General features: G+C 41.6%; 1 protein-coding gene across 11 annotated transcripts in view; it reads left to right on the forward strand.

The window, feature by feature from the left end:
• The window catches only part of ROBO2 (roundabout guidance receptor 2), a 1,216,825-nt gene that overhangs the window by 1,104,663 nt on the left and 86,210 nt on the right, over positions 1-25,952 (forward strand). For all 11 annotated transcript variants that reach the window (XM_089682904.1, XM_089682898.1, XM_089682906.1 and 8 more), the window contains exon 13: positions 75-196. In XM_089682904.1, the coding sequence (XP_089539030.1) occupies positions 75-196 (122 nt within the window). The remainder of the gene's footprint in view (positions 1-74; positions 197-25,952) is intronic.

Here is a 25,952-nt window from a genome sequence, read left to right on the forward strand (position 1 = left end):
CCCATATTTGAATATGTACAGATGTACATATTGTAATTTGTCATAATGTTTTGTCATTACATTTTCTCTGTTAGATATAAGCCCAACTGTTCAAGGAGTGGACCATCGGCAGGTTCAGAAGGAGCTGGGAGATGTGATTGTTCGGTTGCATAATCCTGTGGTTCTTTCACCTACCACGATTCAAGCTTCCTGGACGGTAAGACCAAATAACTAGTTAGATTAAAACTCCATCTGACCCTAACTGCCCTGAATTGTGGTATAGGTTTAGTTGCCAGATGATCTTGACAGATATATGGAGAAGCACAATCTCTAAATACACTCTTGAACCTGTCTAATCAATGCAGTGTTAAAACTGGCCTGGTTGTGGGAAGTGGCCTGAAATAATGTGTCACGATTTTCAGTCCTGACATATTGGGAAATACAGCCTGTATTTCCAGCCAACAATGGTTTGCATATTTTGAAATTTGCATTCCATATCAAATATAGGAACAGTGGGGCGGGCTTTAAAAGAGCTATGTTTTTCCAAAATTAGGTAGACAGCAAAAGTAACAAATACTTTCAAAAACCTGAACATGTATGGTTAACTTTTGGCAATAATCTGCTTGATAGCACTTAACATTAACCTCTTGCTGACTGCAGATAGCTGAATGACGGGTGCACTGTGGCCGGCCAGTTCTGGGTGGACGTCATATGACGTCCACCCAGAACTCGCTCTCCTGCATACCCTCGGGGGGCGTGCACCCGGTGATCTCCATGATCGCTGTGTCCTTCGGACACAGCTGATCACATGATATGGTAAAAGGACAATCACAGCGGCCTTTTACCAAGTGATCAGCTGTGTCCATTGACACACTGATCACCGGGAAATGCAATTGCCGGTTATCAACTGCACTTTCCTCACGCTGTCACAGCGTGAGGAAAGTACTGCCGAGAACCATCAGTTGTCAGAGGAGGGATTGGCTCCGATCATCAGGGCACTGAGGATCAGTGCCCTGATGATCGGTGACCAGCAGTGCCACCCACCAGTGCCCAGCAGTGTCACCCACAAGTGCCCAGCAGTGCCACCCACTTGTGCCCAGCAGTGCCACCCACCAGCGCCCAGCAGTGCTGCCCACAAGTGCCCAGCAGTGCCACCCACCTGTGCCCAGCAGTGCCCATCAGTGCAGCCCAGCAGTACCATCCATCAGTGCCACCCAGCAGTGCTACCCGTCAGTGACCAGAAGTGCCACCAGTCAGTGCCATCAGTCAGTGCCACCCATAAGTGCCCAGCAGTGCCGTCAGTCAGTGCCCAGCAGTGCCGCCAGTCAGTGCCCATCATCAGCGCCAGCTCAACAGTGCTGCCTATCAGCGCTACCTATCAGTGCCGTCTATCAGTGCCGCCTATCAGTGCTGCCCATCAGTGCCGCCTATCAGTGCCACCTATCAGTGCCCATCAGTGCTGCCTATCAGTGCAGCCTCATCAATGCACATATTTGAAGGAGAATAATTACCTGTTTGCAAAATTTTATAATAGAAGCAAAGAAAAACTTTAAAATTTTTGCTCTTTTTTTGTTTATAGCGCAAAAAATAAAACACCCAGAGTCAAGTAAATACCACCAAAAGAAAGCTCTATTTGTGTGAAAAAATTATAAAAATTTTTTATGGGTACAGCGTTGCATGACCGCGCAATTGTCATTCAAAATGCGACAGCTCTGAAAGCTGAAAATTGGCCTGGTAAGGAAGGGGGTATAAGTGCCCGGTAGGCAAGTGGTTAAACTGTAAAGATGTTGTAGAAATACTGCATATGCTGTCAAAGAGTTAAAGCAAACAGTTTGTTAATACACAGGAAAGAAAATGTGTTAGTGATTTGATTTTGACACATTCAGTGCAAGTAGTATAACAGGGTTGAAAATTTAGCACATTGAATATCTTAAAAACTAAAAATAACTTAAGCTATGCACACCACTGTCATACTGCTTAGAATTTATAGTATATATAATGCACACAGACAAAATGCTCAATTCACATAACTATATGTAAGGACTGGAAGAACAAGACACTCTTTGGGAAAGCAGTAGGGCAGTGCTTGAAAGGTCCAGTTCCCACTGCTCTGATTGAGTCATGGGGGCATTGTGCTCTCCCCAAGTGTGTGTGAGTTTTCTCTAGGTACTTTTTTTTTTTTTAACGTTACAAGGTCAGATTGATGGCTTACATTTGCCCTGTATTTGCTGATCTTTCTTTCTTAAAATTCTGGTTTCTTAAAATGCTACCTTTCTGCTTTTGCACCACTTACGAAAGGCAAGTATGGAGATGAGGATATCTAACTTGGTCTGCATACTAGACCCAGATGTGTGGCTGAGAAAGCATTAAAGTCAGAGGGCAGCATACTGGACAAGCAACTAGCATTTTCAGAAGGAGGTTTTCAATATGGCAGCTCCCATGTTTTTGTCATGGTGGGTTTACATTAATTGATCTCCAACCTAGTCAGCCATAGTTTGTCTGTAATACGTTTGTTTATGTTAAAAACATTAGATTGTAGGCTGAGTGGGGGCCAGTGCTGAATTGAATGGTACTGTATGCAACAATTATTTATATAATATTTTTGAGCTATATACATTATTCTTGCAGGTGCTTATATAGCGCTGTCAATTTACGCAGTGCTTTACATATAATCGTACATTCACATCAGTCCCTGCCATCAAAGAGCTTACAATTTAAAGTCCCTAACTCATATTCATACATACACATACTCAGGCCAATATAGACAGGAGGCAAGTAATCTACCAGCATGTCTTTGGAGTGTGGGAGGAAACCCATGCAGACGGAGACCATGCAAACTCTGTGCAGGTAATGCCATGGTTAGAAGTTGAACCGACAACCCTAGTGCTCCTATGTGGAAGTGCTAACCACTTAGGCACTATGCTGCTGGAAGTTGCAAGAAAAAAAGCTAAATCAGTCAAGATAAACAATCAATAAATTTCTCCAACAATACCCTTCACAATGCTTTCAAGGCTGTACTGACTTGGGCACACATGTCCACATTTTGTAGGAGTGCCCCTTAGTGCAGACCTTTTGGTCTGAGGTGTTTCAGATCCTCTAAACTCTTTTTGAAGTTCTGCTTACACCTGACCCTATTGTGGCTCTCCTGAAAAACAAACCCATGGCTTTCACTCACCTTCAATTCATGCTATTACTTCAAGTTACCACAGCAGCCAAACAAACCATTGCAAACGCTCGGAAATCCCTCTCATTATGTATTCTAGCAATGAAACGCAGAATTACCAAGCTGATGACTCACGCCAAAACTGAACCAATCATACTAGATAGAGTAACTTCCCTAAAAAAACCCTGGAAGCTCTGTATCACTCATTATTTGCCACCAGATCTTGATTACTCTGCTGCTGCCCTGACAGCTCTGACGTAACCCTGAGGTTACACTCATATAGGTGGTCCTGGGCCCTCCTAAAGGATTTGCCCCTCTTTCCCCTCCCTTCCACACCCCTTCTTATCCTCCCCCCTCCCATGTCAAAACCCTTACATCTCGTTTTTTTATTTCTATCCAGGTTTAGCCAATCACCATTAGCTGCCACCCCTTTTTTCTTCTCTTTTCTTAGTTTCACTCTATTCAGAATAACCTTGATGAGGTCCCAGGTCCACAATTTCCCAGAGGCTCTGATTACTTTTGTTAGCGCTTTCCCGGATTTCACCTGTACTTCCCAGGAATTCCCTTGATGGGGGTGCAGTGTTACAACCCTGTCGCCCCATTGGAGGCTGGTATTCAATCACCCCAGTACTCTACCTCGTCGCATCCTTACCTGTGCACCCAAACTGCTTGAACCACTAGCCTGCTTCAATGTACTTGTTTGAGCCTTGTTCTCCTCTACCTAACTCCATATACCATGTAATTATACTTGATAATCTTCATGTTCATTTTCCTTTTATTGTATTTTGCCTATGTATGACTAACACTTTCTATTACATTTGACTATATTCCTGTAATCTGCTTTGTAAAACTCTATAATAAAATATTTGAACAAGAAGAGAAACAATCAAATTTGCTTGACATCTTTTATGGATGTTACCAAGTAGACATACTGTGGGGGTTGATTTACTAAAACTGCAGGATGCAAAATCTGGTGCAGCTCTTCATAGAAAACAATCAGCTTCCAGATTTTATTGTCAAAGCGTAATTTAACAAGGTGTAGTTAGAAGCTGATTGGCTACCATGCACAGAAGCACCAGATTCTGAGTGCACCAGTTTTATTATATTCCCCCCCCCCCCCCGATATGTTGGAGCTGCTGCAGGAATGTCCAACTTTGTTGAAGACCAAGAACATCCTAGAAAGATTATATCTTCCATCTAGCATGGAAAATGATAAGAACAATATAAACCTGTGGTCTGGCAATGGCATTGTTCGGATGACATCCGTAGCCAGTGCCTACACCCAAGAGAAAGAAATGAAGCTAGGCTGAAGAAATCAACCTTCCCTAAACTGGTCAATGCATCCTATTTTTTCAGTTGGGATATTCAATGAATAGGCATTGCTATATAATGTTCAAATTCTAACAGTAAATCTTGTAAAATCAGAAAAGAATGAGTGGGTGTCTAGTAAGCATAGTTTCATTTGTAATGTCATGTTTCAGAAAATCTTTTATGAATGTGCATAAAACAATTAATTGATGGGAGGCAAAGATAGATGTAAACAGTTTCCTCTGATTTACAGCCTTCCTTTATCTGAAAACCAGCTGTTTAATGTCCCTCTTAAAACACAGCTTGTTTTTCTCAGTATTAACAGGCCATTATTGTGAGTTACATCCATATTTGCACATACATTTACTTAATGTAAAGACAGAGAAGTTTATTAAATGGTCTGCTAATGTCACACCGACATATGTTTCACAAAGCTTAGCAGTGACACATTTCTCCGAATGATGTTTGCACAGCTTGCAGACATTCTCATGTGTGTCTAAAACAAATGTTGATGCTTAGAGTGATAGTTTGCTCTAAATATGTACAGTAGCTAAATGCAGTTAAAAGCCATCAATCAGATAAAAAGAGGATATTAGGCTAAGCTAAATAAAATTTCTTTCTCATACAGTTGATTGTCTTTCTTTATAGATGTTTCTATGTTCTTGAAAAAGCTTGTTCCTTCAGACCCCCAATGTCTGTTTGTACCCTCATATCATGTGCACATAAGCATTGGCTTTAGGGGGAGTGTATAGAACAATACGGAAGAAGTAAACGGGGGATAATTCCAGCCTAAACTATTATTCAATACCATCTGTTTTTCTCTTTCTCATCACTGACCACATTTTAAGAGTTTCATTTCTTTTTTTTGCCCCCCCCTTTTGCAGTGGAGGCACATTTAGAATTTGTACCCTGTGTATGAGTACCCTGTGTATGTATAACCACACGGTTGTTATCCTGGTAAACATGCCAGCATAACCTCATCCCCATCTTCTTCTATGAGGGTTAAAGGTCCATGCTGCTGAGGGTAGTAGTGGAATGGGGGCTCTAGCCAAAACATTTGGCTGTCTTGGTAGTAGGTGCCACTGTGACAGAAAGTAAGGGGAAATCACGTCAAAACAGCAATAAAAAATATACATCTGATTTTCTGACCTTAAAAGAGAAGTATGGACTTTGTAAAAAAAAAAGAAACATTTATACTCACCTATGTGGATGCAGCATGGATCCAATGCAGCATCTGTTCTCTATTGGCTCTGCAGTGAGAACTAAATGATCAAACACTGCAATAGCTTAGTTCTCCCCATGCGCTCTGAGAAGAGAGCCAGGACTGTCAGTCTCCTGCTATTTGCTCTACCCCTCCAGCGCCAACTGGAGCCCTGGGCTTTGGAGGGGGTGGGAGGTGTTGGCTCAGGCTCTCAGTGGATTGCTGAGAACCACAGCCAGGTGCCAATATAGGCTTCTTGGTGGATGCCAGCCATACAGTTGGGAACTTTTCAGAGCCTGGACCGGCTCAGCTGCATATGGAGCTCAGAGGGCTCAGGATGGAGAAACAGCAGCACACTGGTCTTCCTAGTGAATAGCTGTGCAGGGGGAAGTGTGTCAGCAGAAGTCTTATCATTGAAGAAAATCAGGCTGAGTTCTCAGCACATTTAGAGAACAGATCAAGATGTGCTCTCCTGCCTAGTATGGTCAGTTTTTAATAGGAAAGCAGAGGGACTGGCAGGAACACCAGGTATTTCACACAAAGGAAGCAATACAAAGAGAACAGGATACTTTTCATACAAGTACATGGTACAGTAGGCGCAAAGAAAGAATATTAAATGTTGAGTTGATATATTCTTTAACCTACTGTTGGAAAAGCAATGAAAAAAAAACATGTTGGGCTACAAATATGTGTAACTTAGTATGGCACAGTTACATAGAGACATGATGTACTAAAGGCAAACATGTTCACTTTTCAAGGAAATTAGCCCTTTTTAATGGAATTTTCCCATAGCTTAGTGAATGAGGTAAAGTTCCGCTGACTTTCATAATCCAATCAGGCTCAAGCAAAAATACTGTTTTCTTTTTTTATTTTCCTACCACAAGATTTGATGTTCTTTGCAAAGTGATTTAGTACTACATTTACTAAGCTAAGGGAAAATTCCCTTGCAATTTGAGATTTCCCTTACAAAGTGAACAGCCTATTTGCCTTTAGTAATTCAACTCCTTTGCTAACCCTTTACCACCCAGCCCCAGTGTCCCTTTAATTGGGCCTTTACGCCCAGGGGGGCCAGAAGGACTGCCCAGTCATGTGACCACTGTGGTTGGCTGTCACAGCAGTCATGTGCTGGGAGCTGGTCCTGCCAGCTCATGATCACTACAAGAGCTGTCTTTATTTTCAAATGATTTTTATTAGGAATTTTTAAGTTTCTGAACAAAACATGTTATGTCATTATATAGAAACATTTGAGTACAAGGTTCACATAAATGAAACAACAACATATAGAATGAAAAAATGAGGTAATAAACCCCCACCATCTGGCTGGGAGTTCAAATTATCATAATCATACTTACAAGAGAGGTATTCTCATTGGATTGTGAACCTTACCGATGAATATGAAAACATAAAAGAACTAAACAGGGGATGAAAAGGGGTATAGGAAAGTGTGAGAGGGGGAGATGAGGGCACCAATGAACTACAAATGTAGCATCTTATAAGGTTTAGGATTCGTAATCAGACAATTGAGCATTTGGGATGTTTTAGCCATCGAGACCAGTGTAATGTGAATTTATGGTAGGAGGAATTTCGGAGGGCCGTTCTTCGCTCCATCTCACATTGCAAGTTGAGATCAGCGAGTAGGCGGGCTAATAAGGGGGGTGAGGTAGAACGCCATAGTTTCGTAATGTTAGTCTTTGCAGCTGCCAGAATGTGTATGATAATGATGTGTGAGCAAACGGGAAATTGATCTATCGTTAGGTGAAGAAGGGCTAGCCCTGGATTAGGGGGTGTTGGGGAATCTGTGACTGAAGAGATTAATTGGAACACTTTATTCCAATAGGACTTGAGGGATTTGCATGACCATAGTAAGTGGAAGAGCGAACCAGTGTCACCACAACGCCTCCAGCAAGTTTGCGATTGCTGTGGGTAATAGATGGATAATTTGGCAGGGGTTAAGTAGCATTGGTGGAGAATTTTTAAATAAGATTCCCAGTGGGAGCTACATTTCGAGGCTTTGTATGTGATGGAGAACGTCACTTGCCATGGTTGCGGGGTTGTTGGGAGAAGAAGATTCGTCTCCCAATTGGTAAGGGATGATGTATGAGTTATAAATTGTGCTTCAGTAAGTAATGTATAAAAGGTAGAGATTCCTTTCTTTGGATAAAAAGTTTTGTGGTAGAAATGGTGTGCAGTAGCAGGGAAGTCTAATTCAAGTGGAATATGCGTGTTATGGAGCAAATGGGAAGTTCGCATAAAAGTGAATTGTTCCGTATCGGGAAGACAGAATCTTTTTTGAAGGGTCTGAAACGACTCGGGTTTATGATTGTTGTGAATATCTTGGATATAGCGTATACCCAACGCTTTCCAAGATGTTAGGTTCAAGTGGGGGGATAAGAAGTACAGGGAGGATATAGCAGTCGGGATTCGTAAATTAGTCTTATGTGAATGAGTGTAAGTCAGGAAATCATGCCAAGCTATCAGAGAGGCTTGGATGCATGGGTGAGCGTGTGAAGGTCTAATCTGTGTCGTACGAGGCGTAAATAATAAGTCTGTTAAGGTATTTGGCGAATACATGGCGGTTTCCATAATAGTCCATGTTTTGTCTTGGGTCGGGTGCCACCAGTAGTATAGCTGGTCCAATATGGCTGCCTGATAATAGGATTTCAAATATGGGAGGCCGGCTCCGCCTCTGGAGGGCGGGCGTATCAGAAGGTTTGTAGAGCATCTAGGCCATTTAGAATTCCATAAGAATTTATTTAAAATTTTTTGAATTGTAGAGAAGAACGAGGAGGGTATAGGAACAGGCAATGTACGAAATATATATAAAATTTTAGGCAATATACACATTTTAATAGTAGCTATTCTGCCCAGCATTAATAACGTGGTTGTACGTAGGTTCCTAAGCTCCTGTGGGATTGTGTCAAGAAGTGGTTGAAAATTAGCTGCATAGAGTTGATTGGTTTTGGGAGTAAGTTTAATCCCCAGGTATGGGATATTATGTTTTTCCCATTTGAAAGGGAATTGTTTTGTAAGGAGGTTTTGGGTCAGAGCAGGGGTGTGAAGGTTTAAAATTAAAGATTTGGGTTCATTAAGCTTATAATAAGATACATCTGCATAGTTTTGTATGTGCGTACGTATTGAAGTGAGTGATTTGTAGGGGTTTGTAATCATTAGAATAATGTCATCTGCAAAAAGGCTGATTTTGTGTTCGTGCTGCAGAAATTTAATTCCCGAGAAATTGGGGTCATTTCTAAGGTTGGATGCCAGTGGTTCAAGCGAAGATTATGGGGGAAAGAGGGCAGCCTTGTCTAGTACCGTTAGATATTTGAAATGGCTGCGAGAGCGTACCATTAGTGAGGACTCTAGCTGAGGGTTTGGAGTAGAGGGATAAAATCGCTGACAGCATCCAGTCCGTAATTCCCAGTTTTTGTAGAGTAAGTGTCATGAATTGCCAGTGATTGCGGTCAAATGCTTTTTCTGCGTCAAGAGATAGGAGAAGTGAAGGTTGTTTGTTCGATTCAAGGTGGTGTATCAATGATATAAGTCGTCGAGTTGCGTCAGGGGCCTGCCTACCCGGTACAAATCCCACTTGATCAGAGTTGATCAACGTGGGAAGGTACGGGAGGAGTCGTTGAGCTATTATCTTGGCATAAATTTTTAGGTCCGTGTTTAGTAGTGAAATTGGTCTACAGTTCTGGACTAGTTGGGGGTCCTTACCCGGTTTTGGGATGGTAGAGATTATTGATTGCAGCATGTCAGGGGGGAATTCTCCTTTAGGGGCAACGTAGTTATAGAGATCAGATAGGTGTGATTTGAGATGGGGCGCGAACATTTTATAAAATTCATTGGTAAAGCTGTCATTTCCCGGTGATTTATTCATGGGGAGTTTGTTTATGGTTTTCTCGATCTCTAAAGGTGAGATCGGGACAGAAAGGGAGGCTAGTTGGGAAGGTGTAAGATGAGGAAGCTCAGTATGACGTAGGAAATTCTCGATCGACGGGTTCGTTGGTTGAGTTGTGTTTGGGTCGTCTTTTATGTTGTATAGGGATTGATAATAACACGCAAATGCATTAGCTATATCTTGTGGGTTAGTCAATGGAACATTAGAAATTGGGTGTTGAATCGTGACAATTTTGTTTTTAAGCCGTTTTTGTTTGATGGTTTTGGCAAGAAGAAAGTTAGTTTTATTGCCCAGCGCATAAAATTGGGATTTTGTTTTTTGGAGGTTAAAATCATAGGCGTGTAATAGAGTAGTGCGTAGTTTGTCCCTATCTCGGCTTATCGCCGCAGTTGTGGTAGCGTTTGGATTCTGTTTATTAATATCTTCGTTTGTGCGTATAGAGTCAAGGAGTTGTTCAATTTGCTGAGACCGTTGTTTTTTAATACGAGAATTCAATTGGATGAGGATACCTCTCATATAAGCCTTATATGTCAACCAAAGAGTGGTAACAGAGATCTCCGGGGTAGAGTTAGTGTCAAAAAAGAGGTCATGTGCATCTAATATAAATTTCTGGTTTTCCGGGATATTTAAAAGTGCAGAGTTAAGTCTCCAAATAGGTGGAATCGCCGACCTTCGGTTGTCATCCAAGGCTATGGTGATCGGTGCGTGGTCAGACCAGGTGATAGTACCGATGCTGGAGGAAGTCACGTGTTCTAGAGTCCATTTATCGGTGATAAACATGTCAATTCTAGAATATGAGAGATGAGGGGGTGAAAAGTAGGTGTAGTCTCTTTCCGTACCATGTTGGCATCTCCATATGTCGTATAGGTCATGGTCGTGCAGGAAGGGGTTGAAGTTAAGGTTGCAGGATTTCTTACTAGAGGAAGAGTCTAGTAGTGAGTCACTGAGAACATTAAAGTCTCCGCCAATAATAAGTCTACCTTGTTGATGTTGGGAGATGAGAGTATAGAGTTTTCGATAGAATTTAAGTTGCTTACTGTTAGGGCCATATACGTTCACCAGGGTGTAAGAGATCTCATTAATTTGGCACGTCAAGATAATATAGCGGCCTTGCGGGTCGATTAGTGTGGAGGTAAGTTTGAAAGAAAGAGCGTCGTTAACAGCGATAATAACACCATTCTTCTTTTTGATGTTTGTTGCCATGAATAGTTGAGAGAAGCGATGTAGATAAAGTTTAGGGACTTTTTCTGTGGCGAAGTGCGATTCCTGTATGAAGAGTAGGTCCGTTTGAGATTTCCGGATTTCTCTTGATAGCATCGATCTCTTGAAAGGGGAGTTGAGGCCCCACACATTAAGAGATGTGATGGTAATCATTCGTAAATGAGTTCTCGAAGTACAAATATACTTGGGGTGTTTTTTATTCTAGTGTTAGTTACGGTCACGAGGGTGAAGGTTTGTGTCAGAAATATATAGTTAGTGGTGCCATTGGAAGGGATGGGTGGAGAGGGAAAAATAACAATAAAAAAACACTTGCACATAAAGCAAGTAAACGGTGTAGCCAGGATTGCTACATCAAAAAAGGGGTGGTCAAGCAGGATATGACCCTCGGATGGGTCATATCTAACCAAAACATTGAATTTCAGAGCCATAGGGTTTAGGCCGATCGCCAGAATTAGGAGTATTCAGATATCGCCTCCAGAGAAAAATACAAAGAGAGAGATGTAGACGCGGCTGGTGCCGCTAAGCCCTTCAGGTTGCTTCCATGTTTTGAACGGAACCAGGGTTGTTCTTCTGTGGATCAGCAGGTAAAATGCTCCAGGCCTTAAGGAAGTCCAAACCGGCCTCTAGGTTTTTAATAGTATAGATTCTGCCTTGGTGACGTACGATTAATTTAGTGGGGAATCCCCATTGATAGGTCATATTGTGATTTCTAAGCGCTTTCGTGATTGGTATCATTTTTTTCCTGTTGGAAAGCGTGGCCTTAGATAGATCAGCATAAAGACACAGAGTCGCATGTGAGGATGGGAGTGGAGGTGGATTTCTAGCCGCCATCATAATTCTCTCCTTGATATGGTAGAAGTGTATTCGGACGAGCACGTCCCTAGGGATGGTTGCTGACAAGAATGAAGGCTTAGGTAGTCGATGTGCTTGATCGATTATGGCCTCTACGTCAGAGAGTGTTGGGATTAACAGCTTGAGGAAGTGATGTAGATATGGTAATAATGCTTCGTTAGATACCGTTTCTGGGATCCCTCTGAATTTAATATTATTGCGGCGTGATCGATCCTCTATATCGGCCAATTTTAGGTTGATTTGTTCGATATCTGACGTGTGGTCAGAATGAGCATCAATCAAATCATTGTGCGCTTCCACTATATCCGCTATGTTGGTTTCAATATGGCGGATCCTGCGTTCCTGCCTTTGCACCATATTAGTAATTTGGGTCATTGGTGCAGAAATATCGTTATGTAGAGTTTGGCGCAGTAGTGTTAGCTTGTTCTTCATGGAGATTTCAGTTAGAGGTTGGTCAGATGCTGGAAATGCGTCTTTGTCAGGCAGGGTGGGATATGGGGGCTGAGGCGGAAGGTTTAGGGCCTGGCAGGTGTCGGCAGGGTCACTATCAAGTTGTGGCCTTGATTTAACTGGGCTGCAGGACGTGGGTGACAGTGGGGGTGACAACTCACCCGGGTCCCCTGGAAAGAGCTGTTGCTGCAGCCTGGGATCCACAGGCTGGGATCTTTAGTCCTCCTCCTGGTGACTGCTGTGTCCCTGCATGTCCGCATGGCGGCCGCCATCTTGGATTCCCGGCTGGACGGCCGGGAAGAAGTGGGTTAATTTCCCTGGTTGCCCCGGGCTTTTTTTCCTGCGGGGCATGTCCAGTGGCCTGCGGGCACCTTCCGGGAAGTGCCGTGAGTAGTTTGTTTTCCCTGGGGTCGTAGTGTGCTGCTTCAGCGCTGGCGGGTGGACGGAGCTGTGCTTATAGTGTGTCCATCCCCGAGCTGGCCGCGCATGCGCCCCCAAGAGCTGTCTTTAAACGATCGGTCAGGCAGTGTGCTGTGAGCAGGCTCTAAGCACATAAACCTCAGCCATCCATGAACACATATGTGCGGTGTATGGTCTTTAGGGCCCACCAACTTTGCCACCAGACATATGCGTTATATGGGTGGCAAGAGGCTACTCATTTATTGTCTTTTAAAAGGGTTTATGGAACCCAGCAAGAAATTTAATAAGCTAGCTTAACAAATATACTAATGCCTTCTATAGAATTTTAGCTTGTACCATGTTGTTTTCAAGCACAATACAGATACCAATATTTTGTAACATTTGCTCCTTGAAGGAGATATAAGATGCATTGAACACCAGGGATCCATTTGTTTTTACTGCCTGCAACCTCTGAAGACATGTACTGTATCTTGGTCCCTCACAGTAAGATTCCCTAAAGCTGTAAAAATCGCTCATGATTCAGCAATCTGATCTATTGCTGGTGTGTGAGAGATAACAGTAAAGCATTACTGCTGCTTAACTCAAGGAAATGACAAAGAAGTCAGGAGCTAGTCATTAATGTCCCTTCTCCAGAATTCTAGTGTACTGTATCAATATCAACTTTCACCAGGTTATATAGAGGGTTAGATAAAATGATACGTGCATTGTTTTCTACAGAAATGTATAAACCAAGCAGTAAAAGCAGTCTGAAAGCAGAAAACTATATTAAATTAAAAGCAATGTATGTAGATTGGCCTCCACAGGTATATAAAGCATTCATATCGAAGACTTATTCAGGAACATTTTTCTTTTTCCGAATGGCATGACAATTACATAGGAGCGAAGCAATATAGCTTTCTGTACACTCTGACTCTTAGCAAGTCCCATATCTTGTTAATATAATCCATGTTAACCAGGTGAGTGCCATTGGCAGGTCTCAAGTAGGCTTGTGTTTGATACCTTCCAAGCATAGTATACATTGTCCCTCAAGCTACCACTGTGTTGCTTTCCTTTGCAATGAATGGAAAGCGCTAATGAGTCTCTGGTGGCTTGTTATTTCCCAGTCTAAATCCCAGGCTATGCTTATGACTTCATTATCCATGTGTACGAGTATTATACATATAAAGAATGGGCTACATGTTTTATCCTGAGATCAGAAATCCAGGGAGATACAGGATGTGTCCTTTCTGTTCTTGATTCTCCGGAGTTTGATCATCACAGATGTTTCTGCTAGAGTGGCGATCTGTATGGACTCATACATCGTATTCATGATTTTTTTTGAGAGGGATGGGAAGCATTTAATGTAATGTTTCTTGAAGATACTACAGAAAGTGAGATAGAATGATATATTAGGACACATTATTATCATATGGGAAGAAGACTGAGAACACAGCGAATTCAAAATAATATACAGGGACAATAATGAACTAGTTGAATGTATGGAAGTCATGGGATTGAACGCAAACTGCTCTATTCCCCCCATTTTATCTCGGCAATGTACAATCATTTAAATTCAGCATACAAAGCAGTTGTTGTACAACTGGGAATATAGCACAACTACCAGTTTAGAATTCAATTGAAAAGGATAAGTATGACTTCCATATTTTTTTTTATTGTGGTAAATGGAGAGTTTTGTAGATTAGCAAATACAATTATTCTGCCTGCCTACTTAACAACTGTACCAGCCATAGAGAGAGTCTTTATAATGGGGTTGATTTACTAAACACAAATAGGCTATTTACTTTGAAGGGAGTTTTCCTTAAGCTTAGTAAATGAGATAACTTCCATCATTCAATCATGTGCAATGCTGTTTTTTTTCATTATTATTATTATTATTTTACATGTTTGGATATTCAGTGTAAAACTTCACCTCATTCACCAAGCTCTGGGGCAAATTCCCTTGCAATGTGCAGCCTATTTATCTTTAGTAAATCAACTCCAATGAGCTAGTGATTCGTGGACTTGCATAGTGAGAAGTACAATACATTATTTAGCACAAGAATCAGAATCTTCATGTGTTATTAGCAAATAAAGCTGTTTTAATGCACATATAAACCCTTACCGGCTACTTAATTAGCTACACACTGCTAGTACTGGGTTGGACCCCCTTTTGCCTTCAGAACTGCCTTAATTCTTCATGGCATAGATTCAGGAAGGTGTTGGAAACATTCCTCAGAGATCTTGGTCCATATTGACATGCGTTACTGTTGCCTTTCTAGTATCTCAAACCAGTCTGTCCATTCTCCTCTGACCTCTGACATCAACAAGGCATTTTCGTCCACACAACTGCCGCTCACTGGATATTTTTTCTTTTTCAGGCCATTCTCTGTAAACCCTAGGGATGGTTGTGCATGAAAATCCCAGTAGATCAGCAGTTTTTGAAACACTCAGACCACCTTGTCTGGCACCAACAACCCTGCCATGCTCAAAGTCACTTAAATCCCCTTTCTTTCTCATTCTGATGCTTGGTTAAAGGCATTCTCTAATTTCTCACTATGCTTCATGTTGCACCCATATTTTGGTGTAACATGAAACATGGTCACATTCCCCAACAACCCACTCTCAAATTAACCCCCAAGTAACTAAATTACAGAGTGCTTCTTCCTGCAGTGTCCTGTTGGTTTTTGAATTTAGCACAGTTGTGAATGGCACAGCCCACATGGCCATGTCATCCATTCACAAGGGACCATTCATGTCTGCTTTAACAGCAGGGGCAATCACAGATTGTATTAGAATTAGAAATCAAAGTAACCCATTCCCAGTTACTGTGCTGTATATACATTGCTCCAAAAAATGAAGAAACTCTTTGAAAACACATCAGATCTCAATGGGGAAAGATACCATGCTGGATATCTATACTGATATGGACTGGGTAATGTGTTAGGAATGTGAGGATGTCCCATCCTTTGATGGAAATGAAAATTATCAACCTACAGAGGACTGAATTCAAAAATACCCTGAAAATCAAAATGAAAAAAATTATTCAGCAGGCTAGTCCATTTTGCTGAAATTTTATTGCAGCAACTCAAAATGGCCCACATGTGCTTGTATGCATGCCTGACAATGTCAGGGCTTGCTCCTAATGAGACGATGGATGGTGTACTGGGGTATTTCCTCCCAGATCTGGACCAGGACATCACTGAGCTCCTGGACAATCTGAGGGGCAACCTGGCAGCGTCGGATGGACCAAAACATGATATCCCAGAGGTGTTCTATTGGATTTAGGTCAAGCAAGCTTGGGGGCCATTCAGTGGTATCAATTCCTTCATCCTCCAGGGACTGGCTGCATACTCTCGCCACATGAGGCCAGGCATTGTCGTACACCAGGAGGAACCCAGGACTCACTGCACCAGCGTAGGGTCTGACAATGGGTCCAAGGATTTCATCCCGCTACCTAATGGCAGTCAGGGTGCCATTGTTTAGTCTGTAGAGGTTTGCGCATCTGTAGAGGTCTGTAGAGGTATGGGCATGGATATGCCTCCCCAGACCCACCACCAAAACGGTAATGCTGAACGATGTTACAGGTAGCATAATGTACTCCATGGCTTCTCCAGTCCCTTTCACGTCTGTCCCATGTGCTCAGGGTGAACCTACTCTCATCTGTGAAAAGCGCAGGGTGCCAGTGGCAGACCTGCCAATTCTGGTGTTCAATGGGAAATGCCAATTGAGCTGTATGGTGCCAGGCAGAGCACAGGGCCCGCTAGAAGACGTCAGGCTCTCAGGCAACCCTCATGAAGTCTGTTTCTGATTGTTTGGTGAGAGACATTCACACCAGTGGCCTGCTGGTGGGCTCTGGCAGTGCTCATCCTGTTCCTCGTATTGATGTGCCATCCTGGAGAAGTTGGACTGCCTGTGCAACCTCTGCAGGGTCCATGTATCAAACAAAAAAAAACATATTCCAAGCTCTAACTTGCCAGCCAGCCTGCAAACAAACCAAATTAACCTGTTTTACAGTATGCATTAAAAACGTGTTTAGTTAGCACACATTTGCAAACACATGCGTAAGCTACAGAGCCTCAACACAGCACCCCAATATTCTGTAGTTCCTAACTCTACAATTTTAAGAGCCCCCATAGTAGAAGAACATGTATTTAATGGATAGACCAAGGGCAGGTGGACCTGAGGGAGCCCACCCCTCCTTAAAGGTACAGGACCGCACTGGACACCCAGAATGTAGCACAATAGCAGCTAAGGTGTCCAGTGCGCCCCCTCGACCAATTGTTGAATTTTTTGGGTTGTTTGACATGTGTCGCCCTTCCATGCGCTCCTTGCTGTGAAGGCTAGTTATAGACTGGGACAGTGGCCATTTTTTGTAGGATCCAGGTCAGGGGCGGACTAACCATTTGAAAACTCGGGCACTGCCCGAGGGCCCGGGGTCAGTAGCGGGCCCCATGAGATGCCCCTGGTACCTTTTTCATAGGCTTTTTTGAGTTTGGGCAAGGATACGGGGGCCCCATGATCCCCTATTGCCCGGGGGCCCCATGAGTTGTCAGTCCGCCCCTGATCCAGGTATTGCGTCATGCTACCAGTAGTGACACTGACCCTAGCCAAAGGCAAAACTAGTGGAAAACAGTCAGAAAAGATGAGTAGGGAAAAAAATGTCAGTGGCCTCCTCCTGTAAAACCATTCCAGTTTTGGGTGTCATTTCATTGTTGCCCATCTAGTGCACCTGTTGTTAATTTGATTAACACCAAAACAGCTGAAACTGATTAACAACACCCTCTGCTACTAAACTGACCACATCAATATCCCAGGAGTTTAACTTGGGTGGAGTTTGACTTGATGCTATACTCTGATTAAAAAGTGTACCTTTAATTTTTTTGGAGCAGTGTATTTCAGTTGTATCTCTGCTTCCCTTCATTTCAGCTTTAAAGAATGGTCTTTTCTGAGCAAATTAAGGTACATGTACTTAGATTAAATCAAAATATCAAAGCTTCCTGTGTATGTCTATCCCATGTAGCATATTAGCTTGAAACATTGTTATATTTCCTAAGATTTGTTTATTTTAAATACAAGTGGAATGTTAGTACCTTAGTTTTCAGTTCTTTTCTCTTGGTTCATTGCTTAATTGTAGAATAAAATGCTGTTTTGGTGAAATCTGAACACACCATGCATCCTGACTCTTACTTAAACAATTTCATGTTCGCTGTCAACAGAGTCAACACTCTATATTAATTGTATTGACAGAAGCTGACAGGTTAAACAGTGCACAGCAATTCAGCTGAAAACTAGATGTATGTAGACCACTGGAAAGTTAGGAAGCAACTTTGTTACTGTGAAGTCAGATTACTAATTAAGGCAATTTGCATTACTTTAGTTGTCATTCAGTTTTTAAAAGGGCTTAGAAAAAAAGCCTTACCTAATACATGCAGGCTTATAGAAAAGACAAAGAGGACATGCTCAAAATTTTAAACATATGGCTGTATAAAATTACGTTCTCTTTTAAAGTTTTAAATGTGCTACAAAATGCCATTTGGTTTCAATCTGTTGAAGTAGTTGCTATTCTTAAAAGTGAAAACATAAGTGTCGTATATTATAATAAACTGCTAAATATGAGATTTTAGATTAAATTGCCTCAATGTGTTTCCAGTTTGCACTTTATTACCCCTAGTCATGAAAGTGTTTTCTATATTTTCTCCAGAGTAATATATTCTGTAATGTTAGCATTAGGAATAAATGATGAGTGCAATGTGTAGCTCATTTTATGGGGCAGTTACTATTTTTGTGGACAAAAAAAAAACTGAGAAAAAGAGTATAGAGACTTATGTTAGAGTGGATGGCAGGCCATTAAAATGAAACTGTCACTTTGACTAACAAGGAGGCATCACAAGGTGCTTGCTTCAACATTTAGGGGGTTATTTACTAAAACGGGAGAGTGCAAAATCTGGTGCAGCTCTGCATAGAAACCAATGAGCTTCAATGTTTTTATTTTATAAGCTTATTGAAACAAATTGAAGTTAGAAGCTGATTGGCTACCATGCACAGCTGCACTAGATTCTGAGTGCTCCAGTTTCACTAAATCTCCCCCTTAGTCCTTCTCATAGCCTACTCCATACACATATAAAACATCACACAGTTCTTCCACACACCCTATGGTACATCATTCCAGGAGTAAGGCCTTAGTATCTAATATTAATGTTAGTGGGTCTTTAAGGGGATGACAATCTCCAATGGAGCTCTCTCGGTTGCTTGCTTTTGCTCTGATTGGTGGATGTTCCTGTTTAAAAGATAGTATGGTAGCATGTGAGTTGAGTGTGGCACTATTCAGTGAAGCCCTGATTAGTGACCATTTGCCCTTTTGATCTTGCAATGGAGTCTGTGGAGGAAAAGTTGTAGTCTGTGTTTGAGTGTCCCCATCTCAAGGGAAATATGGTGTTGTTGTGTCTGCTACCCCTGAGGTTTTATTGAGTATGCCTCCTTTTCAGGGAAGGACTGGGCAGGTGGGCTTTCACCTGCACCTGCACAAAAAATTTATGTTGGCCTGGTTGCCCTGATTGGAAATATTCACCCACTGAAACCTCAATTAGAGTCAGAACCACAGTCAGTATCGGTTGCTGTGCACCATGTAGCTATCTGCTCCCCATTAAGACCTGCTATCTTCAAGCAGTGACATTCTTTGTGGCTCTGAGATGTTATGGGAGAACTATAAGAAAACTTTGAGGTATAGTTGTTGGACAATCAACTGATCTTTTTAATCAATCTCTTCTGACAGGAGACGTTCCCCATGACTGGCAGACAGCTAATATTGTATATCCACAAGAAGGGCAGCAAGGTAGAAGCTGGCAATTATAGGCCAGTGAGTTTAACATCGGTAATAATCAAGTTAATGGAATCATCCTGAAAAGAAGGATCATTGATCACTTAAAAACACACAACTTGCTGGATCCAAAGCAGCATGGCTTTACAGATGGCAGATCATGTCAGACTAATCTGATTGGATTTGTTTGACTATATTACCAATGTTTTGGACCAGAGTGGTGCTGTGGACATAGCATATCCTGATTTCAGCAAGGCATTTGATAAAGTTCCACATAATGATCTAATACAAACGTTGTACAAGCTAGGACTTAGCCCTTGGGTGGTTCAGCGGATATGCAGCTGGCTAAATGGTAGCTACCAGAGTGTGATTGTAAATGGGGTTCACTCGGAACAGAGACCAGTCACTAGTGGTGTACCACAAGGTTCTGTACACGGTCTCGTTCTATATAACCTATATGTAAGTGATATAACTAAAGGTTTGCTGGGTAAGGTATGTCTTTTTGCTGATGACACAAAGGTGTGTAATAGGATTGATATCCCTGGAGGTGTATGTAACATGGAACATGATTTGTCATTGCTGGAAGATTAATAAAATAAAGTGAGAATTGCAGTTCAATGTTTCTAAATGTAAAATAATGCACCTAGGGAAAAAGAATCCCTTGAGAGAGTGCAACATTGGGGGTACAGTGTTGGCCAGCACTTCAGAGGGTACTTATGTTAGATGATTGCAAAATGAGAAAACAGTGTGGTCAGGCAGTTGGGAAAGCCAATAGAATTCTAGAATGCATCACTAGAGGGGTCACCAGCAGGAGCAATGAGGTCCTGATTCCCCTATGTAGATCTTCAGTTAGACCTCATTTAGAATACTGTGTCCAGTTCTGGAGAACTCACTTACAAAAAGATATTGATAGGATAGAACAAGTTCAGAGACGGGTAACAAAAACGGTGAAAGGTCTGGGGATAAAACATATCAAAAGCGACTTCAGGAACTTAACATGTACAGTGTGGAGGAAAGAAGGGAAAGAGGAGACATGATTGAAACCTTTAAATACATCAAGGAGGTGAATAAGGTTCAGGACGGCAGTATTTTCAACACAAAACCAAAATCAAGAACATGGGGACAAGACCTTAAACTAACTGGAGGAAAGTTCAAAACTAATCTCAGAAAGTACTATTTTACTGATAGAGTAGTTGATGCTTGGAATAAACTTCCAGCAGAGGTAGTGAGCCAGTCAACAATAAACAGTTTCAAACATGCTTGGGACAAGCATAGACCTGCAAAAGTTACCAAAAAAACACCCTACCCCCCAAAAAAAAACAAAAAACAAACATCTCCACCCCCCTCCCCCCCCCCCACACACACAAAAAGAAAACGTACAAAATAAAAAAAAAGTGCAGCCTCGATAGACCACTCAGTGTTTTTCTGACGTCACTTTTCTATGTTTCTAAAGTAAAGAGCTGCAAAGAGAGTTAATGCTGATAGAATGAAAAAACATGAAATGTGTTGAGTAGAGATGAGCGAATCGAACTAGGCGAACCGGAATTCGAGTCGAATTTCAGGAAATATTCGATTCGTGTCGAAACCGAAATTTTGCCTACTTCGGGTGCGCGAATCGAACATTTCCCGATCAGCCGGCAAAAGTGTCCCTGCAGTGAGCTCCGCTATTTCTGACAGTTCTCTGACAGAAGGAACACATGTTTAGCGGTTGAAACATTGTATCTATTAGTTTACATTTAGGATACAGATGTTTCAACCACTGTACATGTGAAGAAGTTGTGAGAGAACTGTCAGAAATAGAGGAACTCTGCACATACACTTTTTGCCGGCTTGGAATTATTCTTCTTTTCATCCTACTTCTTCTTCTTCTTCATCCTCAGAAGAAGAGGATGAGGATGAGGATGAAGAAGAAGAAGAAGAAGAAGAAGAAGAAGAAGAAGAAGAAGTAGGATGAAAAGAAGAATAATTCCAAGCCGGCAAAAAGTGTATGTGCAGAGTTCCTCTATTTCTGACAGTTCTCTCACAGCTTCTTCACATGTACAGCGGTTGAAACATCTGTATCCTAAATGGAAACTAATAGATACAATTTGTATCTATTAGTTTCCATTTAGGATACAGATATTTCAACCGCTGTACATGTGAAGAAGCTGTGAGAGAACTGTCAGAAATAGAGGAACTCTGCACATACACTTTTTGCCGGCATGGAATTATTCTTCTTTTCATTATACTTCTTCTTCTGCTTCTTCTTCTTCTTCTTCTTCTTCTTCTTCTTCTTCTTCTTCTTCTTCTTCTTCTTCTTCTTCCTCATCCTCATCTTCTGAGGATGAGGATGAAGAAAAAGAAGAAGAAGAAGTAGGATGAAAAGAAGAATAATTCCAAGCTGGCAAAAAGTGTATGTGCAGAGTTCCTCTATTCTGCAGATACACTTAGAGGAGCTCTGCAGATACACTTAGAGGAGCTCTGCACATACACTTTTTGCCGGCTTGGAATTAATCTTATTTTCATCCTACTTCTTCTTCTTCTTCTTCTTCTTCATCCTCATCCTCATCCTCAGAAGAAGAAGAGGATGAGGATGAGGATGAAGAAGAAGAAGAAGAAGTAGGATGAAAATAAGAATAATTCCAAACCGGAAAAAAGTGTATGTGCAGAGCTCCTCTAAGTGTATCTGCAGAGCTCCTCTAAGTGTATCTGCAGAATAGAGGAACTCTGCACATACACTTTTTGCCGGAAACCGCTGTATGGAGTGAATGTCCCAGAACTGTCAGAAATAGACTATTTATGACAGTTCTGGGACATTCACTGCATACAGCTGTTTTAACCGCTGTATGGAGGGAATGTCATGGAACTGTCAGAAATAGACTATTAATGACAGTTGTGGGACTGTCCTTCCATACAGCGGTTGAAACATTGTATGTATTTGTTTCCATAAATGGATCCATTTATGGAAACAAATACATACAATGTTTCAACCGCTGCATGGAAGGACAGTCCCACAACTGTCATTAATAGTCTATTTCTGACAGTTCCATGACATTCCCTCCATACAGCGGTTAAAACAGCTGTATGGAGTGAATGTCCCAGATCTATCAGAAATAGACTATTTATGACAGTTCTGGGACATTCACTGCATACAGCTGTTTTAACCGCTGTATGGAGGGAATGTCATGGAACTGTCAGAAATAGACTATTAATGACAGTTGTGGGACTGTCCTTCCATACAGCGGTTGAAACATTGTATGTATTTGTTTCCGTATGTATTTGTTTCCATAAATGGATCCATTTATGGAAACAAATACATACAATGTTTCAACCGCTGTATGGAAGGACAGTCCCACAACTGTCATTAATAGTCTATTTCTGACAGTTCCATGACATTCCCTCCATACAGCGGTTAAAACAGCTGTATGGAGTGAATGTCCCAGATCTGTCAGAAATAGACTATTTATGACAGTTCTGGGACATTCACTGCATACAGCTGTTTTAACCGCTGTATGGAGGGAATGTCATGGAACTGTCAGAAATAGACTATTAATGACAGTTGTGGGACTGTCCTTCCATACAGCGGTTGAAACATTGTATGTATTTGTTTCCATAAATGGATCCATTTATGGAAACAAATACATACAATGTTTCAACCGCTGCATGGAAGGACAGTCCCAGAACTGTCATTAATAGTCTATTTCTGACAGTTCCATGACATTCCCTCCATACAGCGGTTAAAACAGCTGTATGGAGTGAATGTCCCAGATCTGTCAGAAATAGACTATTTATGACAGTTCTGGGACATTCACTGCATACAGCTGTTTTAACCGCTGTATGGAGGGAATGTCATGGAACTGTCAGAAATAGACTATTAATGACAGTTGTGGGACTGTCCTTCCATACAGCGGTTGAAACATTGTATGTATTTGTTTCCATAAATGGATCCATTTATGGAAACAAATACATACAATGTTTCAACCGCTGCATGGAAGGACAGTCCCACAACTGTCATTAATAGTCTATTTCTGACAGTTCCATGACATTCCCTCCATACAGCGGTTAAAACAGCTGTATGGAGTGAATGTCCCAGATCTATCAGAAATAGACTATTTATGACAGTTCTGGGACATTCACTGCATACAGCTGTTTTAACCGCTGTATGGAGGGAATGTCATGGAACTGTCAGAAATAGACTATTAATGACAGTTGTGGGACTGTCCTTCCATACAGCGGTTGAAACATTGTATGTATTTGTTTCCGTATGTATTTGTTTCCATAAATGGATCCATTTATGGAAACAAATACATACAATGTTTCAACCGCTGTATGGAAGGACAGTCCCACAACTGTCATTAATAGTCTATTTCTGACAGTTCCATGACATTCCCTCCATACAGCGGTTAAAACAGCTGTATGGAGTGAATGTCCCAGATCTGTCAGAAATAGACTATTTATGACAGTTCTGGGACATTCACTGCATACAGCTGTTTTAACCGCTGTATGGAGGGAATGTCATGGAACTGTCAGAAATAGACTATTAATGACAGTTGTGGGACTGTCCTTCCATACAGCGGTTGAAACATTGTATGTATTTGTTTCCATAAATGGATCCATTTATGGAAACAAATACATACAATGTTTCAACCGCTGCATGGAAGGACAGTCCCAGAACTGTCATTAATAGTCTATTTCTGACAGTTCCATGACATTCCCTCCATACAGCGGTTAAAACAGCTGTATGGAGTGAATGTCCCAGATCTGTCAGAAATAGACTATTTATGACAGTTCTGGGACATTCACTGCATACAGCTGTTTTAACCGCTGTATGGAGGGAATGTCATGGAACTGTCAGAAATAGACTATTAATGACAGTTGTGGGACTGTCCTTCCATACAGCGGTTGAAACATTGTATGTATTTGTTTCCATAAATGGATCCATTTATGGAAACAAATACATACAATGTTTCAACCGCTGCATGGAAGGACAGTCCCAGAACTGTCATTAATAGTCTATTTCTGACAGTTCCATGACATTCCCTCCATACAGCGGTTAAAACAGCTGTATGGAGTGAATGTCCCAGATCTGTCAGAAATAGACTATTTATGACAGTTCTGGGACATTCACTGCATACAGCTGTTTTAACCGCTGTATGGAGGGAATGTCATGGAACTGTCAGAAATAGACTATTAATGACAGTTGTGGGACTGTCCTTCCATACAGCGGTTGAAACATTGTATGTATTTGTTTCCATAAATGGATCCATTTATGGAAACAAATACATACAATGTTTCAACCGCTGCATGGAAGGACAGTCCCAGAACTGTCATTAATAGTCTATTTCTGACAGTTCCATGACATTCCCTCCATACAGCGGTTAAAACAGCTGTATGGAGTGAATGTCCCAGATCTGTCAGAAATAGACTATTTATGACAGTTCTGGGACATTCACTGCATACAGCTGTTTTAACCGCTGTATGGAGGGAATGTCATGGAACTGTCAGAAATAGACTATTAATGACAGTTCTGGGACTGTCCTTCAATGCAGCGGTTGAAACATTGTATGTATTTGTTTCCATAAATGGATCCATTTATGGAAACAAATACATACAATGTTTCAACCGCTGTATGGAAGGACAGTCCCACAACTGTCATTAATAGTCTATTTCTGACAGTTCCATGACATTCCCTCCATACAGCGGTTAAAACAGCTGTATGGAGTGAATGTCCCAGATCTGTCAGAAATAGACTATTTATGACAGTTCTGGGACATTCACTCCATACAGCTGTTTTAACCGCTGTATGGAGGGAATGTCATGGAACTGTCAGAAATAGACTATTAATGACAGTTCTGGGACTGTCCTTCCATGCAGCGGTTGAAACATTGTATGTATTTGTTTCCATAAATGGATCCATTTATGGAAACAAATACATACAATGTTTCAACCGCTGCATGGAAGGACAGTCCCAGAACTGTCATTAATAGTCTATTTCTGACAGTTCTATGACATTCCCTCCATACAGCGGTTGAAACCGCTGTATGGAGTGAATGTCCCAGAACTGTCAGAAATAGACAGAAACTGTCACAGAACTGTCCTTCTTCTCATCCTTCTCCTTCTTCTCATCCTTCTTCTCATCCTTCTTCTCATCCTTCTCCTTCTTCTCATCCTTCTCCTTCTTCTCATCCTTCTCCTTCTGCTCATCCTTCTTCTCATCCTTCTCCTTCTTCTCATCCTTCTCCTTCTCCTTCTTCTCATCCTTCTCCTTCTCCTTCTTCTCATCCTTCTTCTTCTGCTTCTCCTTCTCCTTCTTCTCATCCTTCTCCTTCTTCTCATCCTTCTCCTTCTTCTCATCCTTCTCCTTCTCCTTCTTCTCATCCTTCTCCTTCTCCTTCTCATCCTTCTCCTTCTTCTCATCCTTCTCCTTCTCCTTCTTCTCATCCTTTTTCTTCTCATCCTTCTCCTTCTCCTTCTTCTCATCCTTCTCCTTCTTCTCATCCTTCTCCTTCTTCTCATCCTTCTCCTTCTTCTCATCCTTCTCCTTCTTCTCATCATTCTCCTTCTTCTCATCCTTCTCCTTCTTCTCATCCTTCTTCTTCTCATCCTTCTCCTCCTTCTTCTCATCCTTCTTCTCATCCTTCTTCTTCTCATCCTTCTCCTTCTTCTCATCCTTCTCCTTCTCCTT

Source organism: Staurois parvus, unplaced genomic scaffold, assembly GCF_062004578.1.
Source record: "Staurois parvus isolate SC_StPar_1 unplaced genomic scaffold, SC_StPar_1.0 ptg000299l, whole genome shotgun sequence".
In the NCBI taxonomy this organism is placed as follows: domain Eukaryota; kingdom Metazoa; phylum Chordata; class Amphibia; order Anura; family Ranidae; genus Staurois; species Staurois parvus.